This window comes from Anas platyrhynchos, chromosome 1 (genome assembly GCF_047663525.1).
Source record: "Anas platyrhynchos isolate ZD024472 breed Pekin duck chromosome 1, IASCAAS_PekinDuck_T2T, whole genome shotgun sequence".
Lineage (NCBI taxonomy): Eukaryota > Metazoa > Chordata > Aves > Anseriformes > Anatidae > Anas > Anas platyrhynchos.
In genome coordinates, this window is record NC_092587.1 from 84,203,947 (window position 1) to 84,228,929 (window position 24,983).

General features: G+C 48.9%; 1 protein-coding gene across 2 annotated transcripts in view; it reads left to right on the forward strand.

Annotated features, from left to right (window-relative positions):
* POLQ (DNA polymerase theta) overlaps positions 1-24,983 on the forward strand; it is a 75,555-nt gene that overhangs the window by 45,682 nt on the left and 4,890 nt on the right. Inside the window, exons 29-30 of one of the 2 annotated variants that reach the window (XM_072043736.1) lie at positions 996-1,111; positions 14,600-16,200. In XM_072043736.1, coding sequence (XP_071899837.1) covers positions 996-1,111; positions 14,600-14,608 — 125 coding nt within the window. In that variant the 3' untranslated portion in view covers positions 14,609-16,200. Of the gene's footprint in view, positions 1-995; positions 1,112-14,599; positions 16,201-24,983 lie in introns of those variants that run through there. The other variant, XM_027449663.3, reaches the window with a different exon arrangement.

Below are 24,983 nucleotides of genomic sequence, written 5' to 3' on the forward strand. Positions count from 1 at the left end.
AAACCTCTAAAAACATCAGGGAATTTTATTTTAGAGAGGCAAGATTCAGAGGTCTGCAGTGTATGGAAGGCATGTGCCTACCAGCAACATACCTCTCCAGGAGCAGAAACTCCTGATCTTTGGCCAGGGAGAGTAGATGCATTTGTGACTCTTTTTCATCCTCTAATATTAGCTGTTTTAAAAATTTGAAAGAATTCCCTTTCAGCAAGCTGTGATGCCTTTCCCGTCAGAGATGCGTGCTGTGTCATGTGGCTTCTTGAAGCAGCTGTGTTGAGTGTGAGGAACTGATGGGGTGAAACCCTTCCTGTAGTTGTGAACTGGAGTCCTCCTGTTAGCTAACCTGAGAAATAAATAACTTTTGAGTCTGATGCATGTGTGGTAGATTTTTGTTTGTTTTCAGTTTTTACTATGGAACTGTTTGTTCTGTCTTATTTTTGGCAGGCGAGATCTACCAGGATCCTGTTTTTGTCAGCTGCTTATTTAAAAACTGCTCTTTTCTTTCCTTTTTTTTTTTTTTTTAACTCAGGAGTATAGCTACAGTTTCAGATAACTGCATTTGGGAGGAGGCTACTGCCTTTTTAGACTAGCCATTAAAATGATTTTGGAAGAAAAGCAGAATCCTAATTCAATGCCAGAGAACATTATAAACCAACTTCTGATTAAACTTGACATGATTTTGTTTAAAATTTACTTTTAAAACAGATGGTTCAGGAGACACGACTGCCTCTTGTTTTTGTTCTGATTCACATCTTTATAAATTAAGGCTGAAATGTTTATATCTAAAATGTTTTTCATTTAACATTTTTCCCTCGGTAGCTGTACAAATATTGATAGGATAGTAATGTTTTCTGTTTTTATCTTTAGGCACGGGCTTTTTCATTTTAAAGTTCCTCGTGTTCTTTTTCTTAGCATTAGGAATGTGTGAACATTTTTTGATTACAAAAACAAGCCTCTACAGAGTGATGTTTAATGCACTGTGCTCTTCATCTGTGCAGGAAGGCTATCCAGGAAGAGAAACAGAGGGATGCTACATCCCATCAGTGGAGGTTTCTTTATCCTGCAACTCCATGACGAGCTCCTCTATGAAGTTGCAGAGGATGATGTGATCCAGGTACAGCTGTGCAGTTGTATTTTTTTTTAAACTATCTGCGGCATTACACAGGCCTTCTTACTAGGATGGATTCTCTTCTGATATGTGCTAAAAGGTCTGTGAAAGAAATGTTAAATTGGATGAAAAACTATGTATTCTTGATTACTTTATTTTCAGACTTGAACCATTCCCATGGGTGAAGTTCATAGCTTATTTTCCAGTGTGTGCTTTGCTGCCCGTAGCAGCAGTTCATGACTCAGTGAGTGAAGTAGCTCAGTATCGTTGATAGCTGCAAGGGGAAGATTTTCTCATGTGGAAATTTCCTGAGTTTGGAGGAATTTTTGTCTCCCTCTTTATTCTCCTGTCTTCTGTTGCCTAACTCTGTGTGTTGTTACCGCTGTAGTTTGTAGTCTGTGTAGGGAAAGGAGGACTCTGTGCTTTTGGTACTGTTTCCTCATTCCCTATGTACCCATCTTTCTAGTAAGATTATTATTCTGTTTAGGTTGGATGTTAGGAAGAATTTCTTTACCAAAAGGGTTGTGAGGCATTGGAATGGGCTGCCCAGGGAAGTGGTGGAGTCACCATCCCTGGAAATCTTTAAAAGACGTTTAGATGTAGAGCTTAGGGATATGGTTTAGTGGAGGACTTGTTAGTGTTAGGTCAGAGGTTGGACTCGATGATCTTGAGGTCTCTTCCAACCTAGAAATGCTGTGATTATGGTTAGCAGCATGCTAGATAAAGGAAGTATGTTGCGTGGACTTGAGATATATTTCATGTGCGTATATATCTCTGTGTGCTCTTCCACTGTGTAGGCACTCTGGTGCTTGGGTACATCAGTGCCTGTGATAGCTTTTAGTACCAAGCCTTTTAGCCTGTATGCTGGCATGTAAGTGTTTTCAAAAGTCCAAAGCACAAATCCAGGAAGGCTCGCAGGGTGAGCTCCCGTACCTGGGGGATGTCATTCTCCTGCTTTTTTTCTGCCCATACACATTTGTAATGACAGAAGACCATTTCCTGATGGCAAGTAATAACTTAGTCTGAGAGAGCTTTCAGTAGTAGTGACTGGTCTGAGCAATTTTTTTCAACTTTCTGAAGAACAAAGTGTTTAATATTTTTCTTCTGAATCCCAGCTCTAGATTCTGTTCATTTTGCCAACTGTGATCAGACACTTGCTTCTTCAATCCAATCAGGCTATTTCAGAGATGAAAAGGCACCTAATTTTCATTTTGTAGAAAACTGAAATCCCTCTGGAGTATAGGCTTTTACATCTTTAGATGCTAAATCCAAGTTATCATGGTGTCCCCAGCAGAACCAGGTTCAAGTGAGTGGGTTTGAGTATTATTTATTTATACTTATTTATTGTGTTATTTTTTCAGTAACAGCCTTAACTTCAAGGACAATTATTACCAGCTTCTCCAGTTTCCTTTAGATATACTTCAGCCCATATAGATTCTCTGGGCAGTCATTTAAAACAGAGTATGTACATATTTCCCAGACTTGGACTTGTGTTCCAGATTTAACTTGCATGTTTTTCAAGGATTTTTTTTTCTAGCTGAAGCAACACTGTGCTTCTTACCCCTTTGTTTAATTGCTTTTAGGGCCAGGAAGGATCTTTTTTTGTGATAATACTGCCTGTTCTCCCTTCAAATGCACCATTAGAATAGTGCTATAGTGGAAAGTTACAGGTTTGAAAGGATCTCTTAAATCTCTACCTCTCAAGCCCTCACTGGAAGCAGGGCCTGAATTCATTATCCCTTTTGAACTGCAATACTCATTTTACTAAAAAGTGGGCATTTCTTGTTTTCTGTGTTGGTGAGGTTTTTTTGATCTTGTTGGCACAAAAGTTTTATTATACTGTAAGTAATGTACAAGTATTGTACTGTAAGTCAAGGGCAAGAAAGAAGACCGTGGTAATTACAGACCTGTCAGTCTCACTTCAGCGCCTGGTAAAATGATGGAGAAAATTATTCTGGGAATTATTGAAAAACACCTGAAGGACAGTGCAGTCATTGGTCACAGCCAAAACGGGTTCAGGAGGGGAAGGTCCTGTTAATGAACTTAATTTCCTTTTATGACAAGATCACCCATCTGGTTGACCACGGGAAGCCATTTGATGTAATTATTTTGGATTTCAGTAAAGCTTTCAATACTGTCTCTCACAGTTTCCTTAGATCCTTTTGATCGAGGCCAAGCTGAACATGAGCCAGCAGGGTGCCTTTGTGGCCAGGAGGGCCAACCGTGTCCTGGGGTGCATCGAGCACGGCATTGCTAGTCAGTCATGGGAGGCGATTGTCCCGCTCTACTCTGCACTTGTGTGGCCTCAGCTTGATTACTTTGTGCAGTTTTATGCACAACACTAAGAAGGACATAAAAATATTAGCGAGTGTCCAAAGGAGGGCTACAGAGATGGTGAAGGGTCTGGAGGACAAGATGTATGAGCAGCAGCTGAGGCCCCTTGGTTTGCTCAGCCCCGACAGGAGCAGGCTGAGGGGAGGCCTCATGGCAGCCTGCAGCTCCCTGAGGAGGGGAGCGGAGGGGCAGGCGCTGAGCTCTGCTCTCTGGGGACAGCGACAGGACCCGAGGGGACGGCATGGAGCTGGGGCAGGGCAGGGTCAGGCTGGGGGTTAGGGAAAGCTTCTGCACCCAGAGGGTGCTTGGGCACTGGGACAGGCTCCCCAGGGCAGTGGTCACAGCACTGAGCCTACAGAGTCCAAGAAGTGTTTGGACAATGCTTTCAGACACATGGTCTAAATTTTGGGTGGTCCTGTGTGGAGCCAAGAATTGGAAAGAAATGCAAACTCAATCTGAGGTTACACCATAAAAATGTATATAATAATAGTAAAAAGACACAGGAGAACTGTAAAAGGTTTATTATGCAAACAACTATTTTCAGAACAATCAGCCTATGAACTGTGAACAACTGTGAACAGCTCTGAACCTGGAAGTGGGTGCCGCTCTCCCTGCTATCCCTAGTGGGTCCTGCGCTAGGGTGCCGGCCCATCGCCTGCAGCTGTCCTGTCTGAGCCGCAGGTGCAAGTTGGGCAGTGTGGGGGTGCTGAGGGCTGCCAGTCGGGTGGATTTGGCATGGCCGTGGCAGAGGCTGCTGCCAGCCCGGGACTTGCAAGTGGACGCAAGGGAGGTCTGGCAGCCCCGGGAAAGCGCGCAGCTGCCGCGTTTCGCTGCATAGGTGGCAAGGCGGGTCCCATGAGAGGCAGAAAGTGGTAGCGTGTGGGAGTAGGAGAGGCAGGTGGGCTCTGGCTGCTGCGTGCTGGCAGCTGGGGGGAGGCCGGAGGCTGTTGATTGTCCCTGCCTGCTGCCTCTGCAGCGGGGCCTGGCAGGGAGGGAGCATCCGTGCATGAGGCTGGATGGGCACCGCTAGCCTGGGGGGGGGCTTTTGCCTGGCGCTTTGGGAGAGGGGCCCCTGGGGGGGCTGCTGTCTGCGTGTCTTCTTCTGCAGCTTTTTCCATCCCGTCCTTCTCCTGCCCAGCATCTGCTCCCCGCCCATGCTGGATGCCTGAGCTGCTGCTGCTGGGGCACTTTGCATCCAGATCCGCCTGTGTTGCAGGGGCAGCCGTGGCTTTCCTCTTCAGGGCGGCACGGCGATTGCAGTTGATGAGCAGGTGGGGAGAATACCTCTTGAAGTTGGGGTTGTGGTAGAGGAGTAACTAAAAAAATGCAAAGGAGGAGAGTGAGTTGCTACCATTTCCCAAAAATAATAAAAAATCGTTGATTGAGTAACCCAGCTACCATGACTCGACAGATGCTTCTGCGTAGCATTAACATAGAGGTAAAGGTAAGACTACCCTGCTAATGTGCATCCGACAGTTGAAACAAGAATTCAGATATTGCACAGCAAGAGATCTTGCAACTATATTAAACTGAGTAGACTCCTCATAGCCCAATTTATTTATATTTCCATTCCATTAATTTAAACTCATTGAGTATAACCCAAATATAGTGTATCCACATTTCTCCCACTCATCAATGCCACCTGACAAATACCTCGACACCAGCCTGAGAAAGACATTAAGTTTAGAACATTTACTGTCGTCCTCACCTCCTCTATTGCCAAGGCCTACTTTATTTAACCCCCCCTATCTCCCACTAGAATATCGTGAGTGTTGGTTCATGTGTGGAGCAAGTGATGTACCTTCCTATGAGCAGAAAATGCATCTTCTGCCATGAATTTGGGAAGCGAGGCAGATCTTGGGAAGGTCCATTTCATTTTGGTGAATCCGTACAGGTTAAGTTCACGAATGAAACTCTTCACGCTGTCAGCCTCAAAAATTTTCTGCGGCCCGGTCCTCCCCAGCACTTCTACGTTAAACATTTCCTCATCGATCACAATGCAGCTTTCACAGCGAGCCCAGCAAATGCTCTTAAACTCGTCGCTTTCAACTAGGTACCACAGTTTCGTTGGGAAACTGAGGAAGGAGAAGACATTGGTTTTGACAGCACGCTCCTCAGAAGAACTACCGCGTCTGCTCTCACGGTTATCAGTGGAAGCTGGGCAATCCTTTCCTCCCTCTATTGATGCTGCAGCACCATCAGAAGCTGCTCCTCCATCCTGTCCCGGAGGCTCAGCAGAAGGGGACTCTGAGGATTCAAGCGGCTTGTCTGGAGCAGCATCGGGTGAAGTTTCTGCTGGAAGCGGCTCCCTTTTAATTTCTTTTGTCTCATCTTCAGTGAAACTTCCGCCTGAAGCCATTTCAGTGGGCAGCTCAGTCTTCGTCCTGCCAGTCAGCAAGTGAGACCCAGCTGGTCTGTCTGGGCGTTCTGGTGGGAGATGCTTGAACATCACCGTGACACCCGCAGTCACCACAGTGACATCACAGTGGAACGGCCAGAGCAGATGTCGCTGCCCAGCACTTGTTGCTGGTGCTGTACCACGGGTGTTTCGACTCCAAAGAAGCACATAAAGCTGTGTTGAAAGGGGATCGCTTCTTCCCTAGACCTTGCTTCCCCTTCCCCGTGTGATAGCTCCCTTCTGGCCTCCTTGATGTCCCTCTACGTTTTGCAGCTGGGGAGGGAAATCAGTTGCCCGAGCAATGTGAACTAAAGAATGTAGCAATCTCTTCCTAGTTTCCTGCCACTCCTTGAAAATGCTCTGTGATTTCCACAGCACCGCTTCTGCAAGGGAATAGCTGTGTACCCAGGCGATGCTCCTCAAGGTCAGCAGTCTCCCAGAGGCTGCTCTGCAGGTCCAACCAGAATAAAACCTATACAGATTTTGCTGATGACATAACAGAGTAGATGTACAAGCCCTTGTTTCTTTGATTGGCTTCCTATGCTTTGATTTGATATTTTAGCAGTGTGGAAAGCAACTCAACAAAACCAGTGACGTTCTCCAAGCCTTTTAAATCACACCCCTCTCTACGGGGTCAAATGGGTCCCTTCTTGGAAAGGAAAGGTTCGATGTAGAGGTAGTGTCTGGATGCACTATGGATGGAATAAATCCTAAGTTTGCAAATCATACTAACTATGAGGAGATGTGAGCTCCCTTGTGTATAGACAGGCCTTGTGGCGAGATCTTGACAAGTCCGAGTGCCAGGCAATCACTGACGTATGAAGTTTAACAGGGACAAGCGACAGATTCTTCACCTACATGTAGGTTGGGGCAACATTGCCTATGCATACAGAGTGGGGGATGAGCAGCCCTGCAGCAAGGGATCTGGGCACTGTGGTCAGTGGCAAGTTGAAGAGGTATCAACAGCGTACCCTGCGGCCAGGAGGGCCACCCATACCCTGGGCTGCATCAGGCACGGCATTCCTAGCCAGCTGAGGGAAAGGATTGTCCTGCTCTGCTCTGCTCTGCACTGATGTGGCTTCACCTCAAGCACTGTGTGCAGTTTTGGGTGCCACAAAATAAGAAGTACTGTTAGAGAGCTGTTAGAGAGTGTCCAAAGGAAGCTAGGGAAATGGTAAATAGAAGGTCTAGAGGGCCAAACGTGTGAGGAGCGGCTGAGGTCCCCTGGTTTGCTCAGCCCCGACAGGAGCAGGCTGAGGGGAGGCCTCATGGCAGCCTGCAGCTCCCTGAGGAGGGGAGCGGAGGGGCAGGCGCTGAGCTCTGCTCTCTGGAGACAGCGCCAGGACCCGAGGGGACGGCATGGAGCTGGGGCAGGGCAGGGTCAGGCTGGGGGTTAGGGAAAGCTTCTGCACCCAGAGGGTGCTTGGGCACTGGGACAGGCTCCCCAGGGCAGTGGTCACAGCACTGAGCCTACAGAGTACAAGAAGCGTTTGGACAATGCTCTCAGACACATGGTCTAAATTTTGGGTGGTCCTGTGTGGAGCCAAGAATTGGACTTGATGATTCTGGTGGGTCGCTTCCAACTCAGGCTATTCGGTGATGTTATGATTATATACAGGAAGTGTAGCTCGTGTCATGTTGGAACTACAGCAAAAAGCAAAGTCAGCTCGTGCAGGCCCACAGTTGCACCATTGCATGGTGCTTCTTATTAGATCAGCTCTTGAATTAAGTAAGCAACCTGGAGGCGAAAACCTCTTTTCTTACTTACCACTTCAGCAGTCCAGTTAACTTCAGTTTAGGCATTTTCCTAAGTGCTGCTTTTGTTTGGAGAAGAACATTTATTCGGTGTTTCTTTCCATTCCTAATATTTCAGGTTCCTAAAGGAAGTCACTGCTGGTCAATGATTTCACACTCCAGGCCCATGATTTTGAAGGACATTGGCCAAAAAGGCAGCCAGAGCAGATGTGGCTGCCCAGCACTTGTTGCTGGTGCTGTACCACGGGTGTTTCCACTCCAAAGAAGCACATAAAGCTGTGTTTCAAGGGGATCGCTTCTTCCCTAGACCTTGCTTCCCCTGCTACTACCTGAAAGCAGCAGCTCCGGCTCCTACCTGAAAGTGGAGGAAAGCACCCGCTGGTTCCAGATCTCACTGAAAGCAGCCTGGGAGCTTCTGCCACAGTCCTGCCACTGCTGCCTGACGGTGCTGCCCTCCTGCTGCTCCCGCAGGCTCAGGCTGACCAGTGCCTCCGAGAGCACTACATCAAAAGGATGCTTGGTGTGCAGCTAGATGACTCAGACACCTCCCTGAGCATCAAGTAGGCTGCAGCCAGCTTCACCAGCAGCACGGCACCACCAAAGAGTTGTGCTGCAGCAGAGATGCAGTTTGTCAGGCACATGGCCAGGCATGCCTGCCACCACTGCTTCCACCTCAGATGTCTGCAGATCTGCACCCGTAGGCTGGTGGGCAAAGGCTTTTCTCCCCCCATGCCGTGAAGAAGGTTGGGTTCCAGCACCTGACGCCAAGAGCTCTGTGTAGCCTGGTGCAGGAGAGATTGCCCCCTGTCGCCAGTTGATCCTCCTGTGGCACCTCTGCTCTTGCCTTGACCACTTGCTGTTAGGCAATGAGACAACAATGTTTGACCATTGTTCTCCCTGAACAGGGTTTTGTTCAAGTGCATGAAATCCAGTTTCAGTTCTGCTAACCAAGGCATCCTTCCCCTGTCATGCCCTGCCCCTATTCTGGAGAGGGTTGGAGATCAAATCGTCCTAGTGTTATGGACTTCAAATAAAGCGCAATGCCTTCAGTGGCTTGCTTTACCTTGAATCGCTGGTACCCATTCCAAAGCAATTTCTGGAAGTCTTTACACATCTTCAAATTGTCATATCCCGTTTTGTCACGGAACAATTTCCTAGTTGTGAAAACCTTCTTTGCACTAGAGTGCAAACCTGCAAAAGCTAATCTCAAAATAATGCCATTTTCTAGGCTAACAAAGTGTTAATGAATCCGATTTTTCTAAATGTGCATCTCTTAAAACTACAGGAATCATCAAGTTCTATTCTGATCTTCCCTAATGCAATGCAGATGAACTTCTTCAGGTCAGTTTCAGATTGGAGAGAAGAAAAACCAACTGCATAGCACTTACCTTTTAAGGTTTAGTGACAAAATCAATCTTTTAACTGTTATGAAAATAGTCAAAACCTTAAAATGGCAACTAGAGGATGGTGACCAATTTGGTAACACTTAAAAAGGATGCTCAGAAAACTGTAAGCACAGAACTGTGGAAAATCAAGCCCTTTAAGATTGGCCACCTTAGATATCCATAAGTGACTAAGCTCTACGTGTTAATCTTCAAAAGCTTGTAGTTAGGTTGTATTTTATTCTCTACTCATTTAAATTAAAGCATTACCAAGATTCAGTAGATAAACTTCAATTCTTTTCCCATTCCTGCTACAAATAAATGGTATTACTTCCGAATGAGCCACAACAATATCAGTCCTTTTATAACGATGAACAAAGCCCACCCTGCCATGGGCAGGGACACCTCCCAGCAGACCAGGCTGCCCAAAGCCCCATCCAGCCTGGCCTTGAGCACCTCCAGGGATGGGGCACCCACAGCTTCTCTGGGCAGCCTGTGCCAGGGCCTCACTGCCCTCAGGGTAAAGAATTTCCTCCTTAGATCTAATCTAATTGTACCCTCTTTTATTTTAAAACCATTACCCAAAAAAGTTCTGTCACTGCACTCCCTGACAGAGTCCCTCCCCAGCTTTCCTGCAGGCCCCCTTTAGGCACTGTAAGGTCACTGTAAGGTCTCCCCAGAGCCTTCTGTTCTTCAGGCTGAACAACCTCAGCTGCCTCAGCGTGTTTTCACAGGAGAGGTGCTCCAGCCCCTTCGTCCACCCATCCTTGGGGCCCTCCTCTGGACTCATTGTCATACTTGTGTGTCCTTCTTGTGCTGGGGGCCCCAGAGCTGAGCACAGGGCTCCAGGTGGAATCTCACAAGAGCAGAGAAGAGGGAGACAATCATCTCCCTCACCCTGCTGCCCACTCTGCTTTTGATGCAGCCCAGGATACAGCTGCCTTTCTGTGCCTCAAACCCACACTGCTGGCTCATGCTGAGCTTCTCATCAAACCAACAGCCCCAGGGCCTTCTCCTCAGGGCTGCTCTCAATCCATTCTTCACCCAGGGCCCAGGCGCAGGGCCTTGCACTTGGTCTTGTTGAACTCCATCAGGTTCTCACAGGTGCACCTCTTGAGCCGGGTCCCTCTAAATGGCATCCCTTCCCTCCAGCATGTCGACCGCACCACTCAGCTTGGGCTCACTGGCAAACTTGCTGCGGGTGCACTTGATCCCACTGCCCATGACACTAACAAAGACATGAAAAAGCAGTGGTCCCAAGACTGGTCCCTGAGGAACACCGCTCATGACTGTTCTGCACTTGGACATTGACTGCAATTCTTCAAGTGCAACCATCCAGCCAGTTCCTTATCCACCGAGTGGTCCAACATTTCTATCAATATCAATATTTTAAACAGATATCTTTTCATCATTTCTGAACTCTGCTCTCTTGCTTTTCAGGGATGCCTCTCCAAAGCACTTGATTTCTCAGCACCTTCATGAATGTTAGCTCAGAAATTTAAGCACAGGTTGTTACTGCCTGGCAATGTAGGGCCTTTCCCTTGTAAGCATTCATCCTACTATGAAGGTGACATTCCCTTTCTGAGTCTTCTCTAATTAAAATGCTGTTATTTAATTGGACTTTCTCAACTTGCCCTCAGAAGCCATCATTAGGAAGAGCATCCTCAGTGCATGCAGCATGCCAACATTACCCAGTCTTTTACTCTCTACAGCTAAGTACCTAGAGCTTGACTGTTACAGAAAACCATCACATTGATGTCAGAACAGTTGCTTGTCCTTCCTTCTGAGGAAAGAAATGCAAACTCAATCTGAGGTTACACCATAAAAATGTATATAATAATAATAAATGGACACAGGAGAACTGTAAAAGGTTTATTATGCAAACAACTATTTTCAGAACAATCAGCCTATGAACTGTGAACAACTGTGAACAGCTCTGAACCTGGAAGTGGGTGCCGCTCTCCCTGCTATCCCTAGTGGGTCCTGCGCTAGGGTGCCGGCCCATCGCCTGCAGCTGTCCTGTCTGAGCCGCAGGTGCAAGTTGGGCAGTGTGGGGGTGCTGAGGGCTGCCAGTCGGGTGGATTTGGCATGGCCGTGGCAGAGGCTGCTGCCAGCCCGGGACTTGCAAGTGGACGCAAGGGAGGTCTGGCAGCCCCGGGAAAGCGCGCAGCTGCCGCGTTTCGCTGCATAGGTGGCAAGGCGGGTCCCATGAGAGGCAGAAAGTGGTACCGTGTGGGAGTAGGAGAGGCAGGTGGGCTCTGGCTGCTGCGTGCTGGCAGCTGGGGGGAGGCCGGAGGCTGTTGATTGTCCCTGCCTGCTGCCTCTGCAGCGGGGCCTGGCAGGGAGGGAGCATCCGTGCATGAGGCTGGATGGGCACCGCTAGCCTGGGGGGGGGCTTTTGCCTGGCGCTTTGGGAGAGGGGCCCCTGGGGGGGCTGCTGTCTGCGTGTCTTCTTCTGCAGCTTTTTCCATCCCGTCCTTCTCCTGCCCAGCATCTGCTCCCCGCCCATGCTGGATGCCTGAGCTGCTGCTGCTGGGGCACTTTGCATCCAGATCCGCCTGTGTTGCAGGGGCAGCCGTGGCTTTCCTCTTCAGGGCGGCACGGCGATTGCAGTTGATGAGCAGGTGGGGAGAATACCTCTTGAAGTTGGGGTTGTGGTAGAGGAGTAACTAAAAAAATGCAAAGGAGGAGAGTTAGTTGCTACCATTTCCCAAAAATAATAAAAAATCGTTGATTGAGTAACCCAGCTACCATGACTCGACAGATGCTTCTGCGTAGCATTAACATAGAGGTAAAGGTAAGACTACCCTGCTAATGTGCATCCGACAGTTGAAACAAGAATTCAGATATTGCACAGCAAGAGATCTTGCAACTATATTAAACCGAGTAGACTCCTCATAGCCCAGTTTATTTATATTTCCATTCCATTAATTTAAACTCATTGAGTATAACCCAAATATAGTGTATCCACATTTCTCCCACTCATCAATGCCACCTGACAAATACCTCGACACCAGCCTGAGAAAGACATTAAGTTTAGAACATTTACTGTCATCCTCACCTCCTCTATTGCCAAGGCCTACTTTATTTAACCCCCCCTATCTCCCACTAGAATATCGTGAGTGTTGGTTCATGTGTGGAGCAAGTGATGTACCTTCCTATGAGCAGAAAATGCATCTTCTGCCATGAATTTGGGAAGCGAGGCAGATCTTGGGAAGGTCCATTTCATTTTGGTGAATCCGTACAGGTTAAGTTCACGAATGAAACTCTTCACACTGTCAGCCTCAAAAATTTTCTGCGGCCCGGTCCTCCCCAGCACTTCTACGTTAAACATTTCCTCATCGATCACAATACAGCTTTCACAGCGAGCCCAGCAAATGCTCTTAAACTCGTCGCTTTCAACTAGGTACCACAGTTTCGTTGGGAAACTGAGGAAGGAGAAGACATTGGTTTTGACAGCACGCTCCTCAGAAGAACTACCGGGTCTGCTCTCACGGTTATCAGTGGAAGCTGGGCAATCCTTTCCTCCCTCTATTGATGCTGCAGCACCATCAGAAGCTGCTCCTCCATCCTGTCCCGGAGGCTCAGCAGAAGGGGACTCTGAGGATTCAAGCGGCTTGTCTGGAGCAGCATCGGGTGAAGTTTCTGCTGGAAGCGGCTCCCTTTTAATTTCTTTTGTCTCATCTTCACTGAAACTTCCGCCTGAAGCCATTTCAGTGGGCAGCTCAGTCTTCGTCCTGCCAGTCAGCAAGTGAGACCCAGCTGGTCTGTCTGGGCGTTCTGGTGGGAGATGCTTGAACATCACCGTGACACCCGCAGTCACCACAGTGACATCACAGTGGAACGGCCAGAGCAGATGGCGCTGCCCAGCACTTGTTGCTGGTGCTGTACCACGGGTGTTTCGACTCCAAAGAAGCACATAAAGCTGTGTTGAAAGGGGATCGCTTCTTCCCTAGACCTTGCTTCCCCTTCCCCGTGTGATAGCTCCCTTCTGGCCTCCTTGATGTCCCTCTACGTTTTGCAGCTGGGGAGGGAAATCAGTTGCCCGAGCAATGTGAACTAAAGAATGTAGCAATCTCTTCCTAGTTTCCTGCCACTCCTTGAAAATGCTCTGTGATTTCCACAGCACCGCTTCTGCAAGGGAATAGCTGTGTACCCAGGCGATGCTCCTCAAGGTCAGCAGTCTCCCAGAGGCTGCTCTGCAGGTCCAACCAGAATAAAACCTATACAGATTTTGCTGATGACATAACAGAGTAGATGTACAAGCCCTTGTTTCTTTGATCGGCTTCCTATGCTTTGATTTGATATTTTAGCAGTGTGGAAAGCAACTCAACAAAACCAGTGACGTTCTCCAAGCCTTTTAAATCACACCCCTCTCTACAGGGTCAAATGGGTCCCTTCTTGGAAAGGAAAGGTTCGATGTAGAGGTAGTGTCTGGATGCACTATGGATGGAATAAATCCTAAGTTTGCAAATCATACTATGAGGAGATGTGAGCTCCCTTGTGTATAGACAGGCCTTGTGGCGAGATCTTGACAAGTCCGAGTGCCAGGCAATCACTGACGTATGAAGTTTAACAGGGACAAGCGACAGATTCTTCACCTACATGTAGGTTGGGGCAACATTGCCTATGCATACAGAGTGGGGGATGAGCAGCCCTGCAGCAAGGGATCTGGGCACTGTGGTCAGTGGCAAGTTGAAGAGGTATCAACAGCGTACCCTGCGGCCAGGAGGGCCACCCATACCCTGGGCTGCATCAGGCACGGCATTCCTAGCCAGCTGAGGGAAAGGATTGTCCTGCTCTGCTCTGCTCTGCTCTGCACTGATGTGGCTTCACCTCAAGCACTGTGTGCAGTTTTGGGTGCCACAAAATAAGAAGTACTGTTAGAGAGCTGTTAGAGAGTGTCCAAAGGAAGCTAGGGAAATGGTAAATAGAAGGTCTAGAGGGCCAAACGTGTGAGGAGCGGCTGAGGTCCCCTGGTTTGCTCAGCCCCGACAGGAGCAGGCTGAGGGGAGGCCTCATGGCAGCCTGCAGCTCCCTGAGGAGGGGAGCGGAGGGGCAGGCGCTGAGCTCTGCTCTCTGGGGACAGCGCCAGGACCCGAGGGGACGGCATGGAGCTGGGGCAGGGCAGGGTCAGGCTGGGGGTTAGGGAAAGCTTCTGCACCCAGAGGGTGCTTGGGCACTGGGACAGGCTCCCCAGGGCAGTGGTCACAGCACTGAGCCTACAGAGTACAAGAAGCGTTTGGACAATGCTCTCAGACACATGGTCTAAATTTTGGGTGGTCCTGTGTGGAGCCAAGAATTGGACTTGATGATTCTGGTGGGTCGCTTCCAACTCAGGCTATTCTGTGATGTTATGATTATATACAGGAAGTGTAGCTCGTGTCACGTTGGAACTACAGCAAAAAGCAAAGTCAGCTCATGCAGGCCCACAGTTGCACCATTGCATGGTGCTTCTTATTAGATCAGCTCTTGAATTAAGTAAGCAACCTGGAGGCGAAAACCTCTTTTCTTACTTACCACTTCAGCAGTCCAGTTAACTTCAGTTTAGGCATTTTCCTAAGTGCTGCTTTTGTTTGGAGAAGAACATTTATTCGGTGTTTCTTTCCATTCCTAATATTTCAGGTTCCTTAAGGAAGTCACTGCTGGTCAATGATTTCACACTCCAGGCCCATTCTTTGGAAGGACAGTGGCCAAAAAGGCAGCCAGAGCAGATGTTGCTGCCCAGCATTTGTTGCTGGTGCTGTACCACGGGTGTTTCCACTCCAAAGAAGCACATAAAGCTGTGTTTCAAGGGGATCGCTTCTTCCCTAGATCTTGCTTCCCCTGCTACTACCTGAAAGCAGCAGCTCCGGCTCCTACCTGAAAGTGGAGGAAAGCACCCGCTGGTTCCAGATCTCACTGAAAGCAGCCTGGGAGCTTCTGCCACAGTCATGCCACTGCTGCCTGACGGTGCTGCCCTCCTGCTGCTCCCGCAGGCTCAGGCTGACCAGTGCCTCCGAGAGCACTACATCAAAAGGATGCTTGGTGTGCAGCTAGATGACTCAGACACCTCCCTGAGCATCAAGTAGGCTGCAGCCAGCTTCACCAGCAGCACGGCACCACCAAAGAGTTGTGCTGCAGCAGAGATGCAGTTTGTCAGGCACATGGCCAGGCATGCCTGCCACCACTGCTTCCACCTCAGATGTCTGCAGATCTGCACCCGTAGGCTGGTGGGCAAAGGCTTTTCTCCCCCCATGCCGTGAAGAAGGTTGGGTTCCAGCACCTGACGCCAAGAGCTCTGTGTAGCCTGGTGCAGGAGAGATTGCCCCCTGTCGCCGGTTGATCCTCCTGTGGCACCTCTGCTCTTGCCTTGACCACTTGCTGTTAGGCAATGAGACAACAATGTTTGACCATTGTTCTCCCTGAACAGGGTTTTGTTCAAGTGCATGAAATCCAGTTTCAGTTCTGCTAACCAAGGCATCCTTCCCCTGTCATGCCCTGCCCCTATTCTGGAGAGGGTTGGAGATCAAATCGTCCTAGTGTTATGGACTTCAAATAAAGCGCAATGCCTTCAGTGGCTTGCTTTACCTTGAATCGCTGGTACCCATTCCAAAGCAATTTCTGGAAGTCTTTACACATCTTCAAATTGTCATATCCCGTTTTGTCACGGAACAATTTCCTAGTTGTGAAAACCTTCTTTGCACTAGAGTGCAAACCTGCAAAAGCTAATCTCAAAATAATGCCATTTTCTAGGCTAACAAAGTGTTAATGAATCCGATTTTTCTAAATGTGCATCTCTTAAAACTACAGGAATCATCAAGTTCTATTCTGATCTTCCCTAATGCAACGGAGATGAACTTCTTCAGGTCAGTTTCAGATTGGAGAGAAGAAAAACCAACTGCATAGCACTTACCTTTTAAGGTTTAGTGACAAAATCAATCTTTTAACTGTTATGAAAATAGTCAAAACCTTAAAATGGCAACTAGAGGATGGTGACCAATTTGGTAACACTTAAAAAGGATGCTCAGAAAACTGTAGCACAGAACTGTAGAAAATCAAGCCCTTTAAGATTGGCCACCTTAGATATCCACAAGTGACTAAGCTCTACGTGTTAATCTTCAAAAGCTTGTAGTTAGGTTGTATTTTATTCTCTACTCATTTAAATTAAAGCATTACCAAGATTCAGTAGATAAACTTCAATTCTTTTCCCATTCCTGCTACAAATAAATGGTATTACTTCCGAATGAGCCACAACAATATCAGTCCTTTTATAACGATGAACAAAGCCCACCCTGCCATGGGCAGGGACACCTCCCAGCAGACCAGGCTGCCCAAAGCCCCATCCAGCCTGGCCTTGAGCACCTCCAGGGATGGGGCACCCACAGCTTCTCTGGGCAGCCTGTGCCAGGGCCTCACTGCCCTCAGGGTAAAGAATTTCCTCCTTAGATCTAATCTAATTGTACCCTCTTTTATTTTAAAACCATTACCCAAAAAAGTTCTGTCACTGCACTCCCTGACAGAGTCCCTCCCCAGCTTTCCTGCAGGCCCCCTTTAGGCACTGTAAGGTCACTGTAAGGTCTCCCCAGAGCCTTCTGTTCTTCAGGCTGAACAACCTCAGCTGCCTCAGCGTGTTTTCACAGGAGAGGTGCTCCAGCCCCTTCGTCCACCCATCCTTGGGGCCCTCCTCTGGACTCATTGTCATACTTGTGTGTCCTTCTTGTGCTGGGGGCCCCAGAGCTGAGCACAGGGCTCCAGGTGGAATCTCACAAGAGCAGAGAAGAGGGAGACAATCATCTCCCTCACCCTGCTGCCCACTCTGCTTTTGATGCAGCCCAGGATACAGCTGCCTTTCTGTGCCTCAAACCCACACTGCTGGCTCATGCTGAGCTTCTCATCAAACCAACAGCCCCAGGGCCTTCTCCTCAGGGCTGCTCTCAATCCATTCTTCACCCAGGGCCCAGGCGCAGGGCCTTGCACTTGGTCTTGTTGAACTCCATCAGGTTCTCACAGGTGCACCTCTTGAGCCGGGTCCCTCTAAATGGCATCCCTTCCCTCCAGCATGTCGACCGCACCACTCAGCTTGGGCTCACTGGCAAACTTGCTGCGGGTGCACTTGATCCCACTGCCCATGACACTAACAAAGACATGAAAAAGCAGTGGTCCCAAGACTGGTCCCTGAGGAACACCGCTCATGACTGTTCTGCACTTGGACATTGACTGCAATTCTTCAAGTGCAACCATCCAGCCAGTTCCTTATCCACCGAGTGGTCCAACATTTCTATCAATATCAATATTTTAAACAGATATCTTTTCATCATTTCTGAACTCTGCTCTCTTGCTTTTCAGGGATGCCTCTCCAAAGCACTTGATTTCTCAGCACCTTCATGAATGTTAGCTCAGAAATTTAAGCACAGGTTGTTACTGCCTGGCAATGTAGGGCCTTTCCCTTGTAAGCATTCATCCTACTATGAAGGTGACATTCCCTTTCTGAGTCTTCTCTAATTAAAATGCTGTTATTTAATTGGACTTTCTCAACTTGCCCTCAGAAGCCATCATTAGGAAGAGCATCCTCAGTGCATGCAGCATGCCAACATTACCCAGTCTTTTACTCTCTACAGCTAAGTACCTAGAGCTTGACTGTTACAGAAAACCATCACATTGATGTCAGAACAGTTGCTTGTCCTTCCTTCTGAGGAAAGAAATGCAAACTCAATCTGAGGTTACACCATAAAAATGTATATAATAATAATAAATGGACACAGGAGAACTGTAAAAGGTTTATTATGCAAACAACTATTTTCAGAACAATCAGCCTATGAACTGTGAACAACTGTGAACAGCTCTGAACCTGGAAGTGGGTGCCGCTCTCCCTGCTATCCCTAGTGGGTCCTGCGCTAGGGTGCCGGCCCATCGCCTGCAGCTGTCCTGTCTGAGCCGCAGGTGCAAGTTGGGCAGTGTGGGGGTGCTGAGGGCTGCCAGTCGGGTGGATTTGGCATGGCCGTGGCAGAGGCTGCTGCCAGCCCGGGACTTGCAAGTGGACGCAAGGGAGGTCTGGCAGCCCCGGGAAAGCGCGCAGCTGCCGCGTTTCGCTGCATAGGTGGCAAGGCGGGTCCCATGAGAGGCAGAAAGTGGTACCGTGTGGGAGTAGGAGAGGCAGGTGGGCTCTGGCTGCTGCGTGCTGGCAGCTGGGGGGAGGCCGGAGGCTGTTGATTGTCCCTGCCTGCTGCCTCTGCAGCGGGGCCTGGCAGGGAGGGAGCATCCGTGCATGAGGCTGGATGGGCACCGCTAGCCTGGGGGGGGGCTTTTGCCTGGCGCTTTGGGAGAGGGGCCCCTGGGGGGGCTGCTGTCTGCATGTCTTCTTCTGCAGCTTTTTCCATCCCGTCCTTCTCCTGCCCAGCATCTGCTCCCCGCCCATGCTGGATGCCTGAGCTGCTGCTGCTGGGGCACTTTGCATCCAGATCCGCCTGTGTTGCAGGGGCAGCCGTGGCTTTCCTCTTCAGGGCGGCACGGCGATTGCAGTTGATGAGCAGGTGGGGAGAATACCTCTTGAAGTTGGGGTTGTGGTAGAGGAGTAACTAAAAAAATGCAAAGGAGGAGAGTTAGTTGCTACCATTTCCCAAAAATACTAAAAAATCGTTGATTGAGTAACCCAGCTACCATGACTCGACAGATGCTTCTGCGTAGCATTAACATAGAGGTAAAGGTAAGACTACCCTGCTAATGTGCATCCGACAGTTGAAACAAGAATTCAGATATTGCACAGCAAGAGATCTTGCAACTATATTAAACTGAGTAGACTCCTCATAGCCCAATTTATTTATATTTCCATTCCATTAATTTAAACTCATTGAGTATAACCCAAATATAGTGTATCCACATTTCTCCCACTCATCAATGCCACCTGACAAATACCTCGACACCAGCCTGAGAAAGACATTAAGTTTAGAACATTTACTGTCGTCCTCACCTCCTCTATTGCCAAGGCCTACTTTATTTAACCCCCCCTATCTCCCACTAGAATATCGTGAGTGTTGGTTCATGTGTGGAGCAAGTGATGTACCTTCCTATGAGCAGAAAATGCATCTTCTGCCATGAATTTGGGAAGCGAGGCAGATCTTGGGAAGGTCCATTTCATTTTGGTGAATCCGTACAGGTTAAGTTCACGAATGAAACTCTTCACACTGTCAGCCTCAAAAATTTTCTGCGGCCCGGTCCTCCCCAGCACTTCTACGTTAAACATTTCCTCATCGATCACAATACAGCTTTCACAGCGAGCCCAGCAAATGCTCTTAAACTCGTCGCTTTCAACTAGGTACCACAGTTTCGTTGGGAAACTGAGGAAGGAGAAGACATTGGTTTTGACAGCACGCTCCTCAGAAGAACTACCGGGTCTGCTCTCACGGTTATCAGTGGAAGCTGGGCAATCCTTTCCTCCCTCTATTGATGCTGCAGCACCATCAGAAGCTGCTCCTCCATCCTGTCCCGGAGGCTCAGCAGAAGGGGACTCTGAGGATTCAAGCGGCTTGTCTGGAGCAGCATCGGGTGAAGTTTCTGCTGGAAGCGGCTCCCTTTTAATTTCTTTTGTCTCATCTTCACTGAAACTTCCGCCTGAAGCCATTTCAGTGGGCAGCTCAGTCTTCGTCCTGCCAGTCAGCAAGTGAGACCCAGCTGGTCTGTCTGGGCGTTCTGGTGGGAGATGCTTGAACATCACCGTGACACCCGCAGTCACCACAGTGACATCACAGTGGAACGGCCAGAGCAGATGGCGCTGCCCAGCACTTGTTGCTGGTGCTGTACCACGGGTGTTTCGACTCCAAAGAAGCACATAAAGCTGTGTTGAAAGGGGATCGCTTCTTCCCTAGACCTTGCTTCCCCTTCCCCGTGTGATAGCTCCCTTCTGGCCTCCTTGATGTCCCTCTACGTTTTGCAGCTGGGGAGGGAAATCAGTTGCCCGAGCAATGTGAACTAAAGAATGTAGCAATCTCTTCCTAGTTTCCTGCCACTCCTTGAAAATGCTCTGTGATTTCCACAGCACCGCTTCTGCAAGGGAATAGCTGTGTACCCAGGCGATGCTCCTCAAGGTCAGCAGTCTCCCAGAGGCTGCTCTGCAGGTCCAACCAGAATAAAACCTATACAGATTTTGCTGATGACATAACAGAGTAGATGTACAAGCCCTTGTTTCTTTGATTGGCTTCCTATGCTTTGATTTGATATTTTAGCAGTGTGGAAAGCAACTCAACAAAACCAGTGACGTTCTCCAAGCCTTTTAAATCACACCCCTCTCTACGGGGTCAAATGGGTCCCTTCTTGGAAAGGAAAGGTTCGATGTAGAGGTAGTGTCTGGATGCACTATGGATGGAATAAATCCTAAGTTTGCAAATCATACTAACTATGAGGAGATGTGAGCTCCCTTGTGTATAGACAGGCCTTGTGGCGAGATCTTGACAAGTCCGAGTGCCAGGCAATCACTGACGTATGAAGTTTAACAGGGACAAGCGACAGATTCTTCACCTACATGTAGGTTGGGGCAACATTGCCTATGCATACAGAGTGGGGGATGAGCAGCCCTGCAGCAAGGGATCTGGGCACTGTGGTCAGTGGCAAGTTGAAGAGGTATCAACAGCGTACCCTGCGGCCAGGAGGGCCACCCATACCCTGGGCTGCATCAGGCACGGCATTCCTAGCCAGCTGAGGGAAAGGATTGTCCTGCTCTGCTCTGCTCTGCACTGATGTGGCTTCACCTCAAGCACTGTGTGCAGTTTTGGGTGCCACAAAATAAGAAGTACTGTTAGAGAGCTGTTAGAGAGTGTCCAAAGGAAGCTAGGGAAATGGTAAATAGAAGGTCTAGAGGGCCAAACGTGTGAGGAGCGGCTGAGGTCCCCTGGTTTGCTCAGCCCCGACAGGAGCAGGCTGAGGGGAGGCCTCATGGCAGCCTGCAGCTCCCTGAGGAGGGGAGCGGAGGGGCAGGCGCTGAGCTCTGCTCTCTGGAGACAGCGCCAGGACCCGAGGGGACGGCATGGAGCTGGGGCAGGGCAGGGTCAGGCTGGGGGTTAGGGAAAGCTTCTGCACCCAGAGGGTGCTTGGGCACTGGGACAGGCTCCCCAGGGCAGTGGTCACAGCACTGAGCCTACAGAGTACAAGAAGCGTTTGGACAATGCTCTCAGACACATGGTCTAAATTTTGGGTGGTCCTGTGTGGAGCCAAGAATTGGACTTGATGATTCTGGTGGGTCGCTTCCAACTCAGGCTATTCGGTGATGTTATGATTATATACAGGAAGTGTAGCTCGTGTCATGTTGGAACTACAGCAAAAAGCAAAGTCAGCTCGTGCAGGCCCACAGTTGCACCATTGCATGGTGCTTCTTATTAGATCAGCTCTTGAATTAAGTAAGCAACCTGGAGGCGAAAACCTCTTTTCTTACTTACCACTTCAGCAGTCCAGTTAACTTCAGTTTAGGCATTTTCCTAAGTGCTGCTTTTGTTTGGAGAAGAACATTTATTCGGTGTTTCTTTCCATTCCTAATATTTCAGGTTCCTAAAGGAAGTCACTGCTGGTCAATGATTTCACACTCCAGGCCCATGATTTTGAAGGACATTGGCCAAAAAGGCAGCCAGAGCAGATGTGGCTGCCCAGCACTTGTTGCTGGTGCTGTACCACGGGTGTTTCCACTCCAAAGAAGCACATAAAGCTGTGTTTCAAGGGGATCGCTTCTTCCCTAGACCTTGCTTCCCCTGCTACTACCTGAAAGCAGCAGCTCCGGCTCCTACCTGAAAGTGGAGGAAAGCACCCGCTGGTTCCAGATCTCACTGAAAGCAGCCTGGGAGCTTCTGCCACAGTCATGCCACTGCTGCCTGACGGTGCTGCCCTCCTGCTGCTCCCGCAGGCTCAGGCTGACCAGTGCCTCCGAGAGCACTACATCAAAAGGATGCTTGGTGTGCAGCTAGATGACTCAGACACCTCCCTGAGCATCAAGTAGGCTGCAGCCAGCTTCACCAGCAGCACGGCACCACCAAAGAGTTGTGCTGCAGCAGAGATGCAGTTTGTCAGGCACATGGCCAGGCATGCCTGCCACCACTGCTTCCACCTCAGATGTCTGCAGATCTGCACCCGTAGGCTGGTGGGCAAAGGCTTTTCTCCCCCCATGCCGTGAAGAAGGTTGGGTTCCAGCACCTGACGCCAAGAGCTCTGTGTAGCCTGGTGCAGGAGAGATTGCCCCCTGTCGCCAGTTGATCCTCCTGTGGCACCTCTGCTCTTGCCTTGACCACTTGCTGTTAGGCAATGAGACAACAATGTTTGACCATTGTTCTCCCTGAACAGGGTTTTGTTCAAGTGCATGAAATCCAGTTTCAGTTCTGCTAACCAAGGCATCCTTCCCCTGTCATGCCCTGCCCCTATTCTGGAGAGGGTTGGAGATCAAATCGTCCTAGTGTTATGGACTTCAAATAAAGCGCAATGCCTTCAGTGGCTTGCTTTACCTTGAATCGCTGGTACCCATTCCAAAGCAATTTCTGGAAGTCTTTACACATCTTCAAATTGTCATATCCCGTTTTGTCACGGAACAATTTCCTAGTTGTGAAAACCTTCTTTGCACTAGAGTGCAAACCTGCAAAAGCTAATCTCAAAATAATGCCATTTTCTAGGCTAACAAAGTGTTAATGAATCCGATTTTTCTAAATGTGCATCTCTTAAAACTACAGGAATCATCAAGTTCTATTCTGATCTTCCCTAATGCAATGCAGATGAACTTCTTCAGGTCAGTTTCAGATTGGAGAGAAGAAAAACCAACTGCATAGCACTTACCTTTTAAGGTTTAGTGACAAAATCAATCTTTTAACTGTTATGAAAATAGTCAAAACCTTAAAATGGCAACTAGAGGATGGTGACCAATTTGGTAACACTTAAAAAGGATGCTCAGAAAACTGTAAGCACAGAACTGTGGAAAATCAAGCCCTTTAAGATTGGCCACCTTAGATATCCATAAGTGACTAAGCTCTACGTGTTAATCTTCAAAAGCTTGTAGTTAGGTTGTATCTTATTCTCTACTCATTTAAATTAAAGCATTACCAAGATTCAGTAGATAAACTTCAATTCTTTTCCCATTCCTGCTACAAATAAATGGTATTACTTCCGAATGAGCCACAACAATATCAGTCCTTTTATAACGATGAACAAAGCCCACCCTGCCATGGGCAGGGACACCTCCCAGCAGACCAGGCTGCCCAAAGCCCCATCCAGCCTGGCCTTGAGCACCTCCAGGGATGGGGCACCCACAGCTTCTCTGGGCAGCCTGTGCCAGGGCCTCACTGCCCTCAGGGTAAAGAATTTCCTCCTTAGATCTAATCTAATTGTACCCTCTTTTATTTTAAAACCATTACCCAAAAAAGTTCTGTCACTGCACTCCCTGACAGAGTCCCTCCCCAGCTTTCCTGCAGGCCCCCTTTAGGCACTGTAAGGTCACTGTAAGGTCTCCCCAGAGCCTTCTGTTCTTCAGGCTGAACAACCTCAGCTGCCTCAGCGTGTTTTCACAGGAGAGGTGCTCCAGCCCCTTCGTCCACCCATCCTTGGGGCCCTCCTCTGGACTCATTGTCATACTTGTGTGTCCTTCTTGTGCTGGGGGCCCCAGAGCTGAGCACAGGGCTCCAGGTGGAATCTCACAAGAGCAGAGAAGAGGGAGACAATCATCTCCCTCACCCTGCTGCCCACTCTGCTTTTGATGCAGCCCAGGATACAGCTGCCTTTCTGTGCCTCAAACCCACACTGCTGGCTCATGCTGAGCTTCTCATCAAACCAACAGCCCCAGGGCCTTCTCCTCAGGGCTGCTCTCAATCCATTCTTCACCCAGGGCCCAGGCGCAGGGCCTTGCACTTGGTCTTGTTGAACTCCATCAGGTTCTCACAGGTGCACCTCTTGAGCCGGGTCCCTCTAAATGGCATCCCTTCCCTCCAGCATGTCGACCGCACCACTCAGCTTGGGCTCACTGGCAAACTTGCTGCGGGTGCACTTGATCCCACTGCCCATGACACTAACAAAGACATGAAAAAGCAGTGGTCCCAAGACTGGTCCCTGAGGAACACCGCTCATGACTGTTCTGCACTTGGACATTGACTGCAATTCTTCAAGTGCAACCATCCAGCCAGTTCCTTATCCACCGAGTGGTCCAACATTTCTATCAATATCAATATTTTAAACAGATATCTTTTCATCATTTCTGAACTCTGCTCTCTTGCTTTTCAGGGATGCCTCTCCAAAGCACTTGATTTCTCAGCACCTTCATGAATGTTAGCTCAGAAATTTAAGCACAGGTTGTTACTGCCTGGCAATGTAGGGCCTTTCCCTTGTAAGCATTCATCCTACTATGAAGGTGACATTCCCTTTCTGAGTCTTCTCTAATTAAAATGCTGTTATTTAATTGGACTTTCTCAACTTGCCCTCAGAAGCCATCATTAGGAAGAGCATCCTCAGTGCATGCAGCATGCCAACATTACCCAGTCTTTTACTCTCTACAGCTAAGTACCTAGAGCTTGACTGTTACAGAAAACCATCACATTGATGTCAGAACAGTTGCTTGTCCTTCCTTCTGAGGAAAGAAATGCAAACTCAATCTGAGGTTACACCATAAAAATGTATATAATAATAATAAATGGACACAGGAGAACTGTAAAAGGTTTATTATGCAAACAACTATTTTCAGAACAATCAGCCTATGAACTGTGAACAACTGTGAACAGCTCTGAACCTGGAAGTGGGTGCCGCTCTCCCTGCTATCCCTAGTGGGTCCTGCGCTAGGGTGCCGGCCCATCGCCTGCAGCTGTCCTGTCTGAGCCGCAGGTGCAAGTTGGGCAGTGTGGGGGTGCTGAGGGCTGCCAGTCGGGTGGATTTGGCATGGCCGTGGCAGAGGCTGCTGCCAGCCCGGGACTTGCAAGTGGACGCAAGGGAGGTCTGGCAGCCCCGGGAAAGCGCGCAGCTGCCGCGTTTCGCTGCATAGGTGGCAAGGCGGGTCCCATGAGAGGCAGAAAGTGGTACCGTG